General features: G+C 38.3%; 1 protein-coding gene across 1 annotated transcript in view; it reads left to right on the top strand.

Moving 5' to 3' along the window:
* The window catches only part of Tax1bp1 (Tax1 binding protein 1), a 71,133-nt gene that overhangs the window by 20,611 nt on the left and 33,686 nt on the right, over positions 1-16,836 (top strand). Inside the window, exons 4-11 of the mRNA XM_057779718.1 lie at positions 1,586-1,773; positions 5,485-5,643; positions 8,168-8,316; positions 8,403-8,493; positions 11,996-12,181; positions 13,807-14,019; positions 14,364-14,510; positions 15,856-15,982. Coding sequence (XP_057635701.1) covers positions 1,586-1,773; positions 5,485-5,643; positions 8,168-8,316; positions 8,403-8,493; positions 11,996-12,181; positions 13,807-14,019; positions 14,364-14,510; positions 15,856-15,982 — 1,260 coding nt within the window. The remainder of the gene's footprint in view (positions 1-1,585; positions 1,774-5,484; positions 5,644-8,167; positions 8,317-8,402; positions 8,494-11,995; positions 12,182-13,806; positions 14,020-14,363; positions 14,511-15,855; positions 15,983-16,836) is intronic.

Here is a 16,836-nt window from a genome sequence, read left to right as displayed (position 1 = left end):
TTCTCAGTAGCTTTGGAGCCTGTCCTGGAATTAGCTCTTGTAGAGCAGGCTGGCCCCAAACTCACAGAGATCCGCCTGCCTCTGCCTACTGAGTGCTGGAATGAAAGGCTTGTGCCACCACCATCTGGCTAATTCAAATGTATTTTAAGGCCTAATTTTGCTAAAATTAAAGTGAAGTAAGTATAATATTAATGTATTTAAAAATTTTAGGACATAAATTAGTAGGTATAGATTTTAGATTTTGGGGTAGTTCCTGTGAATATACTCATCTTTGTGTCTTCCTTTGTATAAGTCACTGTGAGTCTAGGTTTCGTTCATTCATGTCTACTATATTCACTTAAATATGCATCTGCCCCTCAGTGTGTACATTTGTCATCAATGTTTTGGAGGTCTAAGATATAAGCATGTACAAAGCTGAGTGTGGTGGCATGAGGAAGTATTTTCCAGCTATATGTGAAGCAGTGCAGAAGGATTATAAGTTTGAAGCCATGTCTTTACATCTTTTTTTGAAGGATTTAGGATGTAACTCAGTGGTAAAGCACTTGCTTAGCTTGAGTGAGGCCCAGGTTCAATTTCTAATGCCCCCTAGCCCCCCTACTCCCAAAGGCATGTACTTCGTGGATAGTAATGTAGAGTATAGAATTGAAGGTTTCTTTAGGTAAAAAGAAAAATTGTGTGATATTTAAAGAGATGAACATTAATTTTGAATTAGGATAGTCCAGCAAAATTTCAAAGGGAGGTACAAATTGAAAAAGAAGAAAGTTAAGTATCAAACATGGTATTTTTTGCATAATAATGTTATAAACACATCTGTAGAGCTTAAAGAACTTAGATGGCTTCATTCATATCCTAAATAGAGCTCTGAAGTTGCAAATCTTATTTTTCTTGTGCTACACCAATGGACTTTGTCGTTTCTTTTGCATTTACTCAGTTCACATATGTAGCATATTCCTATAGTTAATATTTCTTTGTTTTTTTTTTTTACATCAATGAATGTCAAATTGGAGGGAACATTTCTTAAATCGTGTATTCCTGAGTCCCATTCCCTATCCTTAGATTTTTATTTGGTCCTTTCTCCATCCAGCCTCTTTATCATTTTGAAATACAGACTTGACTCCTTTGAGTTGATTTTGCCATAATTAGGATATGGGAGAATGGCTGGAGAGATGGCTCAGTGCTTAAGAACACTTATTGCTCTTGCAGAAGACCCAGGTTTAGCTTATAGGTCCCATGTGGCAACTCACAACCATCTGTGTACTCCAGTGCCTGTGGATCTGATGCTGCCTGACCTCTGCAGGTACCACCAATGCAGGTGGTACACAGACATACACACAGACAAAACACCCATACACACCAATAAAAAAATGAATAAAAAGTAGATAAAGGGGAATGGGTATATATGCTTATATCTAAGAGATAAAACTTTGGAGTATGTTTGAGAAGAAAGAGTTTAGCTCAGACTGATACATTTGTGACTAGGATTCATTTTAAATATGTTTATTATAATAGAATGAGATGAAAGTATTGTTAGTAAATAAACATTTTATAATAGTAAGTTTAATAATTTTTGTTACCCACCTCTTAGGATATTACCTTCCAAATGATGATGGAGAATTTTATCAGTTCTGTTACGTCACCCATAAGGGTGAAATTCGTGGAGCAAGTACTCCTTTCCAGTTTCGAGCTGCTTCTCCAGTTGAAGAGCTCCTCACTATGGAAGATGAAGGAAATTCTGATATGTTGGTGGTGACCACAAAAGCTGGTCTTCTTGAGGTGAGCACCTGCAGTGAGGCGTAGAGCTCGCCTTGACTGGCATTGTGAGACTTTTCAAGTTATGCCAATAGGGGCTACTAGAAGCAAATGCTTTAAAACTAAAATTATAAGTGAATACACGTATAGAGGCCTGAAGTCATGGTTGACTCTTCCTCAGTCTCTCTCAAGCTTAACTTTTTGAGACAGGGGTTCCCATTGAACTTGGAGTTTGCCAACTGGGCTAGACTAGTTGGCGGGGCTAGTCTTTGGTCAGATTCTTTTTGTGGTTCCGTAGGCATTGTCAGATGGGTAACAAGAAGGTTTAGGGCTTGAAGGTACCCTGTGATAGTAGCTAGTGTAGTAGGAAAGCCTTGGGGAGCTCTTAGACCAGCTCTTTCACCCTGTCCCCTCTCCCTGGGCTTTCTTCAGGTGGCCTTAATCTTGTTTGATTGCTGAATTCTTCAGCTTTAGGGACGGGACTGTGGGAGAGTGTAGTGAAGCAGTACATCCTACTATAGCTCACATTTTGAAACAATGCTGCTTCACTGTTTAGTTTTTAAGTAACTACTAAGTGAGAGTAAAATCTTTTTTAAGATCACATTTTCTACTTTATACCTGAAAGCTAGACTGCTGCTTAAAATAATGTGATTATTTTAGTCCCTTTATTATGAAAATAGCATTTTAGATTGGTTCACTATATTTTTTTCAATTACATCTGCCTTTCATGTATTGCCGGTGATTGGTTTTTCTTTATAGACAGATGAATCTTTAAAAACAGATACCATATACTTTTGATTTTTTTTCCTTGTTTACGTTTAAGAACTGAGACTAGAAAAGGAAAGTCAAGAGGTTACTGTCACACATTGTCTTCCGTTTTCAGGCTTTCCCAAGACAGTCCATCCAGGGGTTAGAAGGAGCCAGTGATCTTTCACCGTGAATTCTTCATCTCTCTCCTTCCTTGTCCTAGAAATTCCTCTCTTATCTAAATAAATGCAGCTTTTATAGGGTGCCGGAGACATTTTGTAGTGACCACTGCCTCTGATCAGGTTTTTAGCCTGGTATTTGAACACTAGTCAGGGTACTAACATAAACCCTGCTCTCTGAGTGCAGTTAGCATTAGTATGTGGGTTTTGAGTACTTGTCAGACCACCCTTCTCTGAAGCCCTGCGGGTGAGGGGCATTTTGCTGCCTATGTCTCTGGAGAGTTTTCTCTAATTGGGACACAGCCCAGGTTTCTTGCACTTTTTCTTTGTTCCACAAAGGCTGTGCTATAAAGAAAATTTTAATTGCTGCCTCTTGGGAAATGTTTCTGAGATAAAAATGGTTTTGTTTTCTGACAAGTCCTTTTAGGATTCTACATTAATTGATATCTTTAATGATTTTTTGAACACTGTAAATTAAAAGTGATTAATGAGAAATAGTCTTAGAACTTGTGAACCTGGATTGAACAATAGCCCTCCCCCCCAAAAAAAAAAGATTTTAGGGATCATAAGGACTGTTGGACCAAGGGATATCTATTGGGTGATAAAATTATTGTAATTTTCTTAGCTCCAATCACAGGAGTAGTTGGAAAGGAGACTGCATTTATTGGAGGTGCTTGCTCTGAGGTACTTAGGGGTGGAGTGGCCAGAATTTTGTTTGGGACAGTTTAGCAAAATAAAATAAAATTACATAAACTAATGAATATAATACAAGCCAGATGTGGTGGCACATTACATTATCTCTGTATCCCAGCATTTGGGAAGCAAAAGTGGGAGACAGAGATTTAGGCAAGCCTTTTTTGTTAGCCTCTCCCAAAAGAACGACATGAGAGACATAGCAGCATATTAGTGATGATTGGTGAGTTCATTGCGTGTGCTCTTAAAAAGACTTCAAAGTAGAAATTTGGGAGCAGAAAATAGATGTATGTAGTTTTTTTGTTTGCCATCTAAGTACTAACTGTACTCGACCCTGCTTAGTTTCTGCGATCAAAAGCAATCTGGAACATGGACAATTTGGGTACTTAAACCAAAAAAGAAAAAAAGCTGTTAGGGTTTAAATCCAGGACTTTGACACGTGTTCGGCAATTTGTGGAACTCATATCTCCAGACCTAGATTTATGTTAATTTTAGTTAAATTTATACTCTTTAAAATTTTCCTGCTAAGCTTTCCTAAATCCTTCATGAAATGTTAAAAATTAATCACTGAAGAAGTTTGATTCTGATAATTTTTCTATTGTACTAGGTGAAGATGATCATAAATAATTTCTAATCTGCTAGAACGTTTTGAATGGATTTAATGCCAAATTAATAGTGGTATTAACCTTTATGATTTATGTACTTGCTTGGTCTTAACTTTCCACTGGCTTATTGGATATCATATATTACAGATAATTTTCAATAGGTATAAAATTTGAGTGACTAAATAAACTTTTGCCTTTCTTTGAAAATGTCATACATTTATGTAAAACGTTTGGATCAGATTCACCCACTACCATCTTTTCCCAGTTTCCTTAATCCTTTGTCAGCTTTCCCACTTTGAGAACACTTATTTGTGCATTTTAGTGTGGTATGTTGGTGCAAATGGAGTATTCTAAAGGATTTTTAGCAGTTTAGCTTTCATAAGTTATTTTAGATTTTAGTCACTTACATCTGTGATTCTGTAACCCTGGAAAGCTTATTGTGGGGGACTATTGGGGACAACAGTTATCAGCTAAACACTTCCTTTGTAAATTCTTTTCTGAATCTCTATTTTTTTTTATAAGAAATATTAACCGTCATATGACATGTTAGGTCCTTTACTGTAGGTGGTGTTTGATGTTTTCTTCTGGAGTTTAGATTTTCCTGAACCAAGTAGTTAGCAGCATTGCCGTAAGAAACAGCTGGGGTTGGTATATTATTGTAGTCTTAATCTTGAAATTTGCATTTTTAACTCAAGCAGTTGTGGAGTGGGGGCTGTCTCTGCAGATCCACATGAGACAAGAAATGAATGCACTTCACCGTGACTCAGTAGCCCGTGTTAGTTCAAAATTCTAGACTAGTCTGACATCAGGCAGTTTAGGCATTTTTAAGTACAGCACCATTTTGGAAAAAAAGTTTCCTGGTGACAATTGTCTCAATACCGTGTGCACAGTAAAACTTAAAATGTGACTGCATTGAAACTCCTTTGCAAAGTATGTGTGACCTCTTCCATAAAGATGGATTCTGTAGCTTAAGGGCCTGGGGGGAGGGCAGTATCCAGTGTGGTCTCATACACATAGCTTTAGAGGTGACCAGGCTATAAATAAAGTACATACGACAATTCCTAAGTGTGGATTGTATTGACTGAGAAGCAAGTCTAAAGATAAAGGTCTAGGGAGGAAGAGTCTGGGATAAACACCATAGTTTGGGAGATTGAGGTGTGACCTGGCTGTACAGGAGAGCACAAGTCACCAGGCTATTAACTACATCTACTCCCAGCCTCTGTCTGGAAAGCGGGTGTGCATCTCTTTGTTAAAGAGACAACTCTGCATGTTAACATTCCTGGTTCCCCTAGTGCTTACCTGTGAGCACAAGGACTTTGTGCCGTCTACACAGTTGGCTATGTTTGTATATATGTAACTCCCACATGTAAATTTTTCTGCCAGAGCCTAGCAGACTGAATGATATGTAGTAGGTAGAATGCGAACATTGGTGAGTTCACTTTTAAAAGTAGGAAACTAAAATTGTAATATTTTATGATGAAAACTAATTTATTTGAGGTTTTTAAAACCAGCTGAAAATTGAGAAGACCATGAAAGAAAAGGAAGAATTGGTAAAGTTGATCGCTGTTCTTGAAAAAGAAACAGCACAGCTTCGAGAGCAAGTTGGAAGAATGGAGAGAGAGCTGAGCCATGAGAAAGGGCGATGTGAACAGCTGCAGGCTGAGCAGAAGGTTTGTTACACCATTCCAAAAGGGAAGCAGTTGGGGCGACTGAAGATCAGATCTTGAAGAAAGTCGCTGTGTATATGGGTGTTTTGTCTGTATGTATGTCGCTGTACACCATGTGCATGCCTGGGGCCTTTGGAGGTTCTGTCCTCTGGGGCTAGGAACAGATGAGTCTTCTGCAAGAGCAGCAAGTGCTCTGATGGGTTTTTTTTTGTTGTTGTTGTTGTTTTTTTTTTTTTTTTTACTCAGTGACCCAGTCCTCGAAATCTTGAACATCATCCTCTTCCTTTCCAGTGCTAAGGTTACAGGCATGAACAACCACGTCAGACTTCTTACAACTGTTTCTCAGTATTTTACATCTAATTCTATATTTGCTAGATTTGAGGAGGGGTATGGGGTGTGAAAAATTCCTATAGGAATAATAAACACTAAATAAATGGAAGGTAGAATGAAAAAATTAAAATTACTCTCCAAATACCATAATTTAACTAGGAATGGTAGCACTTAGTCAGGAAGACTGAGTTCAGGACCAAGTTCACAACAGGATAAACCACACAGTCAGAGCCTTAACTCCTAACACCCAAACAGCACAAACAAGGCAGAAGGCAGTGACCTGAGTAAAGTCCTACTGTGAGAAAGACTGTAAATTATCCTCCAGACAAAACCAGACACCCTGCCTCGTTAAGATGGCATTCTTATTTCTTGAACAAAGAAAAGTGACTATGTAAAATACTGGGGTTGCGTTTAAAACTGAAAACTATAGAAAGAGATGTAGCCACCTGGTCATTGGTTATGTAATAACTCTCACAAAATAATTTTTAGTTGTAGAAAAAACTCCTAAAGATTATGATTATATGCATCGCCATCTCAATGTTGTATCCAGTTGGATAGCCTCATGCCTATGGACAGGATTGAAACAGTTTTTCAATTGAGAGTTTCTTTTATTGGACTTTTGGCTAACAAGGCTTAGTATTACTAATTTAGTCATTAGTCAGTGATTCTTATTCCTTTCCCACCCTCCTCCTTTTCCTCTTCCATCTGTTCTTTGAGACAGGATCTCTTACATAAATCAGGCTGGTCTTAGGCTTGCTTATCTTACCTCAGCCTCCTGAGTGTTACCATTATAGGTATGTGCTGTCATGCACAGCTTTTGGAAAATGAAGATACTTTGACTTACCAGTTCTTCTAGTATATAGTTTTTCATAGCAGCACCTTTGTGTACTTTGTTACACTTGTCTCAAAATTTTATCAATTATCTAGGAATGAAACTTAGAGGGCATACTTAATTGCCATAATTCATGTGATGAAGATGTTTTAAGCTTTAAAGTATCTGTTTAAAGTAGAAGGTTCTATTTTCATCTTTTATGTAGGTTGTAATAGCTTTGAATATTTTAGTCTTTTTGAATGAATCATACCTCAGAGAACATGAGGAGCAGTAGTTATATAGGCATGTGTTGTAGCACTAGAATGGGTATTAAGCTTGATAGTGTCATATGAGACCTGAATTGTCACTGACTTAATAAGAGTGAGATGTCAAACACAAAAGGAAATAATTAAAAATTTTAAATACAATTTTTGTTGCCTGCCCTCTGGTGGAGAAGTGACATCAAAAAAGAGTTCATGTAAAGCAGGGATGGAGAATACATGTTAATAATTGATAGTAGTATTTCAGGCTAGACATGGTGGTGCACACCTACGATCTCAGCACTTGGAAAGCGGAAGTAGGAATATCAGAAGTTCAAGATCAGCTTCAGCTACATGACAACATGACATTATTTAAGAACAACAACAACAAAAAACTACAAAAATTTGGGAGCTGGTGAAATGGCTTAGTGGTTAAATAAATTTGTTCTTCAATTATGAAGATCAGGGTTTAGATTCCAGAACTCGCATAACATGCTGGGCATCACTGCAAAAGCCCTACCCCAGTTTCAGGCTGGGCAGAGAAAGGAGGATCACTGGGGCTTTCTGACTTCCAGCCTGGTCAAGAAAACTCCTTGGGCTCGAGGGAAAGACTGTGGGGAGTGATAGGAGAAGACTTGGTGCCCTTTTCTGGCCTTTTATAAGCATGGGCTTGCACATCCTGCACATACATGTGTCATAGCTTCAATCGCAAAATGCAAAACAAAAAATAAAAAGGATGAGTGTATGTATGAAAGTTTAACTGTTAGAATTTCGGCTTATTTTACAGTCTTGAATTATACAATTTGAAAGAATAAATGTGAGATTGAAATTGTAAGAACTCAAAGCCAGATGTAATGGTACGTGCTGTGGTCTCAGCACCTAAGAGATAGAATGAAACCCTTTTCACAAACTTATTTATTTGAGACAAGGTCTCTATCTCCATAGTCCTGGCTGTCTTGGAACTCTCTCTGTAGACCAGGGTGGTCTTGAACTCACAGAGGTCCGCCTCCTGAGTGGTGGAATTAGAGGCATGCACCACTACACTGGGTTTCTTTTTGTAATGGAGAGGTTTCTGAAGTATACACAATTTTGCTTTGCTGAAAGATACTTTATTGTTGTTTGTAAGGACTTTCTTGAAGTATCACAAAGTTTGAGAATGGAAAATGAAGAGTTGATGAAGAGATACAGTGAGGCTACATCTAAAGCTCAACAGCTTGAAGAAGATATTGTGTCAGTGACTCATAAGGCAGTTGAAAAAGAAACTGAGCTAGACAGGTATGTCTGGTGCTTTAAAGAAATGACTTCAATGCTTAACAAAGTTCTTTATGGTTTATATTAATGTTTTTTTTTTCTTAACACAGTTTGAAAGATAAACTCAGGAAGTTACAGCATGAAAGAGAACAACTTGAATGTCAGCTGAAGACAGAAAAGGATGAGAAGGAGCTTTATAAGGTAATAAATAGGTCTGTTCCTTTCTTATGCCCAGTGGGCTTTTTGGGTTGAGAATTTGAGAGCAGTGCAGCTGAGCTCCTGGTCACTTGTATCTTTACAGTCAGGGGAATGATGGGTCGTAGTCAGCTAAAGGCTTGCATGGGACCTTGGGGAATATACGTTCATGGCTGATCATGCATTTATAGGGAGGTCCTCATGGCTTTTGTAAGGAGGCCCTTCAGTTATCTCTAGACGGCCTCTTGCGTGTCTCATAATCACGGCAGTTGATTTCAGGGTGAGTAGTCCAAGATGGGAAGGAAACAAGAGGAAATCATAACTGTAATGCATATTGTTCCTAAAAGCTAGTATTGAGAAAATATGCTGGTGTTTTAGGTTTGTAGTAGGTACTGGATAATTAAAGAAGTTTAATGGTAATAGGATAGTTGTTTATTAAAGTTTATAATAGTTTTTACCTTTTTTTATTAAATTTTTTTTTATTAAAAATTTCCGCCTCCTGCTCCCCTCCCCACCTCCCACTCCCCTCCCCCCCCTCCAGTCCAAAGAGCAGTCAGGGTTCCCTGCTCTGTGGGCAGTCCAAGGTCCTCCCCCCTCAATCCAGGTCTAGGAAGGTGAGCATCCAAACAGGCTAGGCTCCCACAAAGCCAGTACATGCAGTAGGATCAAAACTCAGTGCCATTGTCCTTGGCTTCTCAGCAGCCCTCATTGTCCACCATATTCAGAGAGTCCGGTTTTATTCCATGCATTTTCAGTCCCAGTCCAGCTGGCCTTGGTGAGCTCCCAATAGATCAGCCCCACCGTTTCAGTGGGTGGGTGCCCCCCTCACGGTCTTGACTTTTTTGCTCATGTTCTCCCTCCTTCTGTTCCTCATTTGGACCTTGGGAGCTCAGTCCATTGTTCCAATGTGGGTCTCTGTCTCTATCTCCATCCATCGCCAGATGAAGGTTCTATGGTGATATACAAGATATTTGTTAGTATGGCTATAGTATCGGGCCATTTCAGGCTCCCTCTCCTCAGCTGCCCAAGGACCTAGTTGGGTACATCTCTCTGGACCCCTGGAACCCCTCTAGAGTCAAGGCTAAAATGGCTCCCTTAATTAAGATATATACTTCCCTGCTCCCATATCCACCCTTCCATTATCCCAACCATCCTTTTAAGAGTATATATTTCTTCAGAGATAATCATATTTTTTAAAAACTTACATTTGTTTAATGTGTGTGTATGTGTGTGTACAAGATTGTGAGTACATGAATGTGGGCATACAGAAGCCATGGTGTATGTGGAGGTCAGAGGACTTGTTCTTTCTTTCCTGCCATATGGGGTCTGGGGATTGAGCACAACTGTCAGGCGTGGTCACAGGTGCCTGATCTTCTCTGCCAGTCCCTCACCATATTTCAGATTAGCTTTTGAAAAAACTGTCAGATTATAGTTGTATAGAATTTTTCCACTACTTGTGAGTCTTACCTTTTGAAAATTTTCTATCTTTTTAAAGCATTCTTGAAATTAGGACTAAATTAGCTTAACTGTGGGTGAAAATTGAGACTAATTTTCTTATCTGAGAACCATTTCCTGTAGAAAGTTCTAAATTAATGGCTGGAATATTGCTGAGTAAGGTATTTGCACTTAAGTATGAGAACCTGAGTTCAGATCCCAAGAGTCCATATAAAGCTGGACACAATGGTAGATGTCTCAGGGTTGCTATTGCTGTGAAGAGACACCATGACCACGGCAACTCTTATAAAGGAAAACATTTAATTGGAGTGGCTCGCGTACAGTTCAGAGATTTAGTCCACTATCATCATGGTGGGACATGACTGCGTGCAGGCAGACATGATGCTGGAGAGGTCTCTGCTACATGTTGATGTGGAGGCCACAGGTAGAAGATTGTCTCTCTGGGTGTGGCTTCAGCATATGTGAGCCCTCAAAGCCCACCTTCACAGTGACATACTTCCTCCAACAAGACCACATGTATTCCAACAAAGCCACAACTCTTAATGGTGCTCTGCCCTTTGGGGACAATTTTCTTTCAAACCACCATAGCATGTATCTGTAATCCTAGCTTACTATAGCGAGGTGGAAGGTGGAGATAAGTGAGTCCCTGGAAGCCTGTGGGCCAGCTAGCTTGAATGTATTCAGTTGTGGACAAGAGACCTATCCAGAGAAGGTGGAAGACAAGGACCAACATCAGAGGATGTCCTCTGACCTTCACGTGGGCACCATAGCATGTGTGTTCCGTGACATCTGCACACTCACAAGAATAGACATTCCAAGATTTTTAAAAGTTTGAGATAAACATTCTAAGTTATCAACCTCAAGTCACTTTTATGACCTGATAGTTAATGAAGATTAGTGTTTTAGAAGTGATGCTGCAAAGGTTTGGGCTGTTGACAGAGATATTTCATCCCTAGGAGCAGAAATTAGTTCTTTCTGTAGCTATGAAGAATGAAATACAAAAAGCAATTTATTTTTTCTCTAGCACATAAAAAATGTGCATGTATGCATGTGTACATGTATGTGCATACTCAGTGTGAATACATGATGTGTGTGGGATGGGAGATATGTCACTGTTTACCTGTGCAAGTTAGAGAACAACTTTAGTCTCATGGAAAATAGACAACATAGTACTTCTTGTAAGCAAAAAGTGGAATTGGGCTGGAGATGGCCCATTGGTTTAAGGGCTGTTTTACTGAGGACTAGAGTGTGGTTCCTAGCACTCAAATCAAATGGCTTTCTCATATAACTCTGATACCCCTGGCCTTTGTGAGCATCTAACACTTGTTTGAATGTATCTACAAACTTACATATATACATATCATTAAAAGAAAGATACATCTTTTTTTAAAGTATAATTGTTTACTGGGTTTTGATCCTACTGCACGTACTGGCTTTGTGGGAGCCTAGGCTGTTTAGATGCTCTCCTTACTAGACCTGGAAGGAGGTGGGAGGTCCTTGGACTTCCCACAAGACAGGGAACCCTGACTGCTCTTCGAACTGCTGAGGGAGGGGGAGTTGATTGGGTGAGGGGGAGGGAAATGGGAGGTGGTGGCGGGGAGGAGGCAGAAATCTATAACTAATTAATTAATTAAAAAAGTATGATTGTTTAGATGTTTTAAATGTAGCCCTTTTAGTTTTCAGAACTTTTTTGTAGTCTAATTTTTAAATATGTCTATAGCATGATGTTTCTTCCCACCCAAAACACCCAAACATTTATATTTTAAAATAGAAAATAAATGATTGAACTGATGGTAAAGTCTTTAGAGATCATGTAATATAGTTAGACATTAGATTGTCTGTCTATAGTTATGGGAAACAGAAACCTTTCAAAAGCTGTGTTCTGCCACTGTATGCCTGGGTAACCATTTTGCAGAACTTGGGTCTCCTGAAACCCAGTTCCTCCTTTGGCATTTTTGGATGAGAAATAAATAATGGTATTTTAAACTTTGACTAACTTGAAATATGATGCTAACAAGAATATTGTTGATGATTTCAAACACTGTTATGACAGGTACATTTGAAGAATACAGAAATAGAAAATACCAAGCTTATGTCAGAAGTACAGACTTTAAAGAATTTAGATGGAAACAAAGAAAGCATGATTGCCCAGCTCAAAGAAGAGATCGACAAACTGCAATCGTGCTTGGTTGAAAAGGAAAATTTGTACATGGCTCTCCTGCTTACAGCTTCAAATAAAGTAAGTACTTTAGAAAAATGTTGAAGATTGTGAAACTTATCTCTTGTATCATTGTTTTTACTTATGTTTTATATTCTTCCCAGCTTCTTTTTAAAAATCCTCCTTCCTTTTTAATTATGATTTATTTTATTTTTACTTATGTATCTTTGTGTCAAGCATGTGGTCACCTGTGGAAGTCGGAAGAAGCAGTTGAATCTCCTGGAGCTGGGGTTATTCAACCATCACTTTTGAAAAAGTTTAAGACCACAACAAAGTTACTGAACACCTCCTGCCTCCAGTTCCTAAGAATTGGGATTATAGGCACCCACCACCTACCTGGACTCTTGCTTTATGTAGCATGCTGTATAGAGCTTGTCCTCATCTTTCTTTTCCAGAAGCTACATAGTATTGCATGGATACATTTATTTTATTTTAGTGTTTAGCTTTTATGGATGAATATTAGGTTGTCTCAGCATTTTGATATGAATTATACTGGAGATATAGTTAATGCAACATTGAAAATGTTAGAAGTCTATGACATTTACAATTCTTGATTAAGTCTACAGTTGCTTTTTTCATCTAATTGATTGCAAATGCAAATGTAAAAAGTATATTTATTAGATTTGATTTAATAAGATGCTAAAATATCTTTAAACATCTTTTTTTGCATTTAAGCAAGACTTCAGTGAAATGCATAATTTGAATGCTGAGGGAAATGATTACTAATTGCTAAAATGTTTTAGGAGATTGTGATGTCTGAATTTATGATTCTAAAAGGATTTAAATAGTGATGAGTATACAAACTAAAAGTTAGCATCCTTTCTTTGCTGTATGAATGTAGGATTTTAATTTACACATATGCACACACACATTTAAATTCAAATGAGAATGTATGAACATGGAATGTGTCTGTGTATAGTTTCCCAGAACTTTTTTATTTTTCTTTTGAGACAGGTTCTCAGTCTATAACCCTAGCTGTCTTGGAACTCAATATGTAGGTCATGCTGGCCTCAAATTCATGCGACTGGCCTGTTTCTGCCTTCTGAATGCTTGGATTAAAGATTCTTGGCCCCATACCTAGCCTAAACTTGTTTTTGTTTGCTTATTTGTTTTTGAGTTATAAATATAAAATGCTACTATGGATATACTTGTGGAACCTTTTGATTCATCTTTATAGCTGCACAGTATTTTGTTTTTAGAATCTGTGTAGTCAGCACTTCTGTAGTTTACTGTCTAGCTTTCTAAGCATACTACAGTCAGTATTCTTATATAGCTAAAGTGAAACTAGGCGCATGGTTAAGTCTGTAGAATATATTCTTTCAAATTGAGATGGGGGACTAACAGACATTTAACTTTTAATAGTTATTTTCAGATTGCCTTTTCAGAAGATACTATATTAGGCTGAGCAGTGGTGTCACATGCCTTTAATTCCAACACTTGGGAGGCAGAGGCAGGTTGATCTCTGTGACTTTGGGGCCAGCCTGGTCTACAAAAGCTAGTTCCGGGACAGCCAGGGCTGTTACACAGAGAAACCCTGTCTCATGAGAAATTTTAAAACCCATGTCATGAGTGGAAAAGCATTATTTCATTTAAAATTCTGGAACTGTTGAAACCTTTTAAATTTTTTAAATTTTAATTTAATTCAGGAAGATCCAGTACTTCTAAAGGAGAAGCTTCGGAAAGCAGAGGATCAAGTTCAGGCAACACGGCAAGAAGCTGTCTTCCTGGCTAAAGAGCTCAGCGATGCTGTGAATGTGAGAGATAGAACAATGGCAGATCTGCACACTGCACGCCTGGAGAACGAGAGGGTGAAGAAGCAGCTCGCAGAACTCCAGTTAAATGCTGCAAAGAAAGACCAGGTAGAGCAAGTTCATTTGGTGTCTTGATCCCCAATACACTTCTAAGCTCCATAAAGGAGAGGAAACTAAGTTAGGTCAGAAGGACTAATGACTTTTTTGTTTGTTTTGTTTTGTTTTTTGAGACAGGATGTCTCTTTGTATTCCTGGCAATCCCAAACCCCAAAACAAATATAAATATAAAGCCAAGAAAAAAATCATGTAAATGGAGTTAGGATTTATTATTACATTATGAAGTATCAGAATTTTTTTCCTTAGTTGAAATCATCTTTCTTTCTTTCTTTCTTTCTTTCTTTCTTTCTTTCTTTCTTTCTTTCTTTCTTTCTTTCTTTCTTTCTTTCTTTAAGGAAAAGACTGATACACTAGAGCATGAACTGAGGAGAGAAGTTGAAGATCTGAAACTCCGGCTGCAGATGGCTGCAGATCATTATAAAGAAAAGTTTAAGGAATGCCAGAGGCTCCAAAAACAAATAAACAAACTTTCAGACCAGTCAGTAAGTGTCCCTGAATTCCTGTAAAGTGAAGTTTTCCTTTGCCAGCTTTTTGTTTGCAAATAAAATGTATAATCTAAATATTAATCTTTTGAATATAAATTATCACCTAATTTTTTTCTGAGCACAAACTATCTTCTATTATGTTTATTTTTATAGGTGTAAATGTGTGTTGGGAGTGGTATGTGAAGGTCAGAAGACAACTTGAAGGAGTTGATTATCTCTTCTACCTTCTGGGTCTCAGGGATAGGATATTAAGTTTATGGAAGTGCTTTTATACATTGAGCTATCCTGCTGGCTTGAGCTCATTACTTCTTGATTTCAGGTCTAATCCTGTAATGGCAATCCTCTTTTCTGTTTGAACCTGAGTTCTGTATTTATTGAGCGCCAATAAAGGAAGCTAGGTCAGCAGCAAGAGCAGACAGGAGCAAGCACGCTTGTCTTTCTGCCATTGCTCTCTTAAGCTCTTAGTGAGCACCTCTGTCAATTAAATTTATTAGATAGTGTTAGATGTCACTTGTGGCAGTGGACTGTTCTCACTGCTCTCTCAGTTGTCTTTTCCATCCTGCTTATACCACTTAGGAAGAGGTAAAATGTGGTATCATGGAGTAGTAGGTAGGTATTTCATAATAAAGCAAAGACATTTCATTTGGATGGGTTTATGTATTAAAGTAAAGCCCTAAATTGTGCTGAAATATAAGACTTATTGCATGAGGGAATATCTTAGAAGTGAAATGTAAAGAAAACACTGATTACTGTGTACAGACCTTTGTGTGTTAGTGTTACCATCTTAGGTTCTCAGGGGTAAATAGGAGCAAAGATGCATGTGCAGTAGGAAAATAGGAAGCATTTTGTGAAGGAATGTTGTGATTTACAGAGATTTGTAAGTAGGTGTATTCATTTTATTTTACCTACATGTACGTGCATGTACTATATGTGTGTTTTTGGTGCTTGTGGAAGTCAGAAGAAGGCATTGCATCCCCTAGAATTGGAGTTAGAGGTGACTGCAAACCACCACGTATGTGATAACAATCAAACATAGGTCCTCTGCAAGAGCCACGCATGGCTCTTAACTGCGGAGACGTCTCCAGGCCCACTGAGTGCGTTTTGACTTATGAGATTGTGAGATTTCTATCAATGATGCATTTTGGTGATTTCACAGGAAAGAAGCAGTTAGTTTTCTTTTACAACGTGTTCATCAGTTAGGAAAATGTAGCTTTATTCCTTTTAGACTTTCAAAATGAGTAGTTCTGTGAACTTTTTTTGATTATTTGCATGTTTAGTAAAGGAAATCAATATGACTCATTTAGTGACTCTTTCAGTAATTTATTGTTAACATTTTGGATAGGCCAGTACTAACAGTGTCTCCACAAAGAGAATTGGGAATCAGCAGAGAGTGAATGATGCTTCAGTAACCACGGACCTGGCCGCTTCTGCTTCTGCTGTGGATGTCAAGCCAGCAGTGTCTTCTGCAGGTAAAATCTGCCTCTGTATAGAGTCACCCTCCCTGAAAACTGTGTATCCTGATTTGATACTGTCTGTTTCCGTGTATGACAATTTCAGGCTGCTTCCATAAATTCTTGTGAGAGAGAATTGAGGCGAAGTGGAAGTGAGGGTTTTAAAGTGAGGTAAAGTTACCTATGTGCTTACCATGTAGCCTGTGAGTGTAAACTAGTATTATCTTCAGAATATGTTAGAAACTGAGTTGGCATGGGGGCTGGAGCGATGGCTCAGCTGTTAAGAGCAGCTTTGATTCCTCCCTTCCAGAGGACCCAGGTTTGATTCCCAGCACCCATGTGGCAATTCACAGCTAACTGCCCGTAGCTCCAGTTCCGGGAGATCCAAAGCCCTCCCACAGACTTTGAGACAGACAAAACACCAATGCACATAAAATAAATAATGAATGAATTGTAAAAAATTGAGTTGGTGCTAGAAGTACTAATTTGAAACATAGGGAACAATGAAATGGAAGAATTCCTTACATTCAGTTATGTTATAAGTATGCACCAGAGAAGGGTTTTAGAGCACAGTGACAAAGAACAAATGTGGGAAAAGTGATGGCTTTGAAAAGTCAGGATTTTGCAGCACAGTGAGTGACAACATTCAACTTGGAGGTTTATCTTGCACTTTGAGTAGTTATTTTACCTTAATGATTTTATAACATTAAAGCAAATGATAATTCCGCAGGGGAAAACTACCCTATCCTTCTAAACCCCTTCTCTTCCCTCCTGCTCTGGATCACTAGGGTACCTCTTTCTTTAGTGGATGTTAATATTGGTGGGTTAACTGTTTATTAGTTTGTTTAAAACATTCAGATATACTAAATGAG

This window comes from Chionomys nivalis, chromosome 1, assembly GCF_950005125.1.
Source record: "Chionomys nivalis chromosome 1, mChiNiv1.1, whole genome shotgun sequence".
Lineage (NCBI taxonomy): Eukaryota > Metazoa > Chordata > Mammalia > Rodentia > Cricetidae > Chionomys > Chionomys nivalis.
Note: the sequence above shows the minus strand (reverse complement) of the source record. Positions and strands in the feature narration are given on the sequence as shown.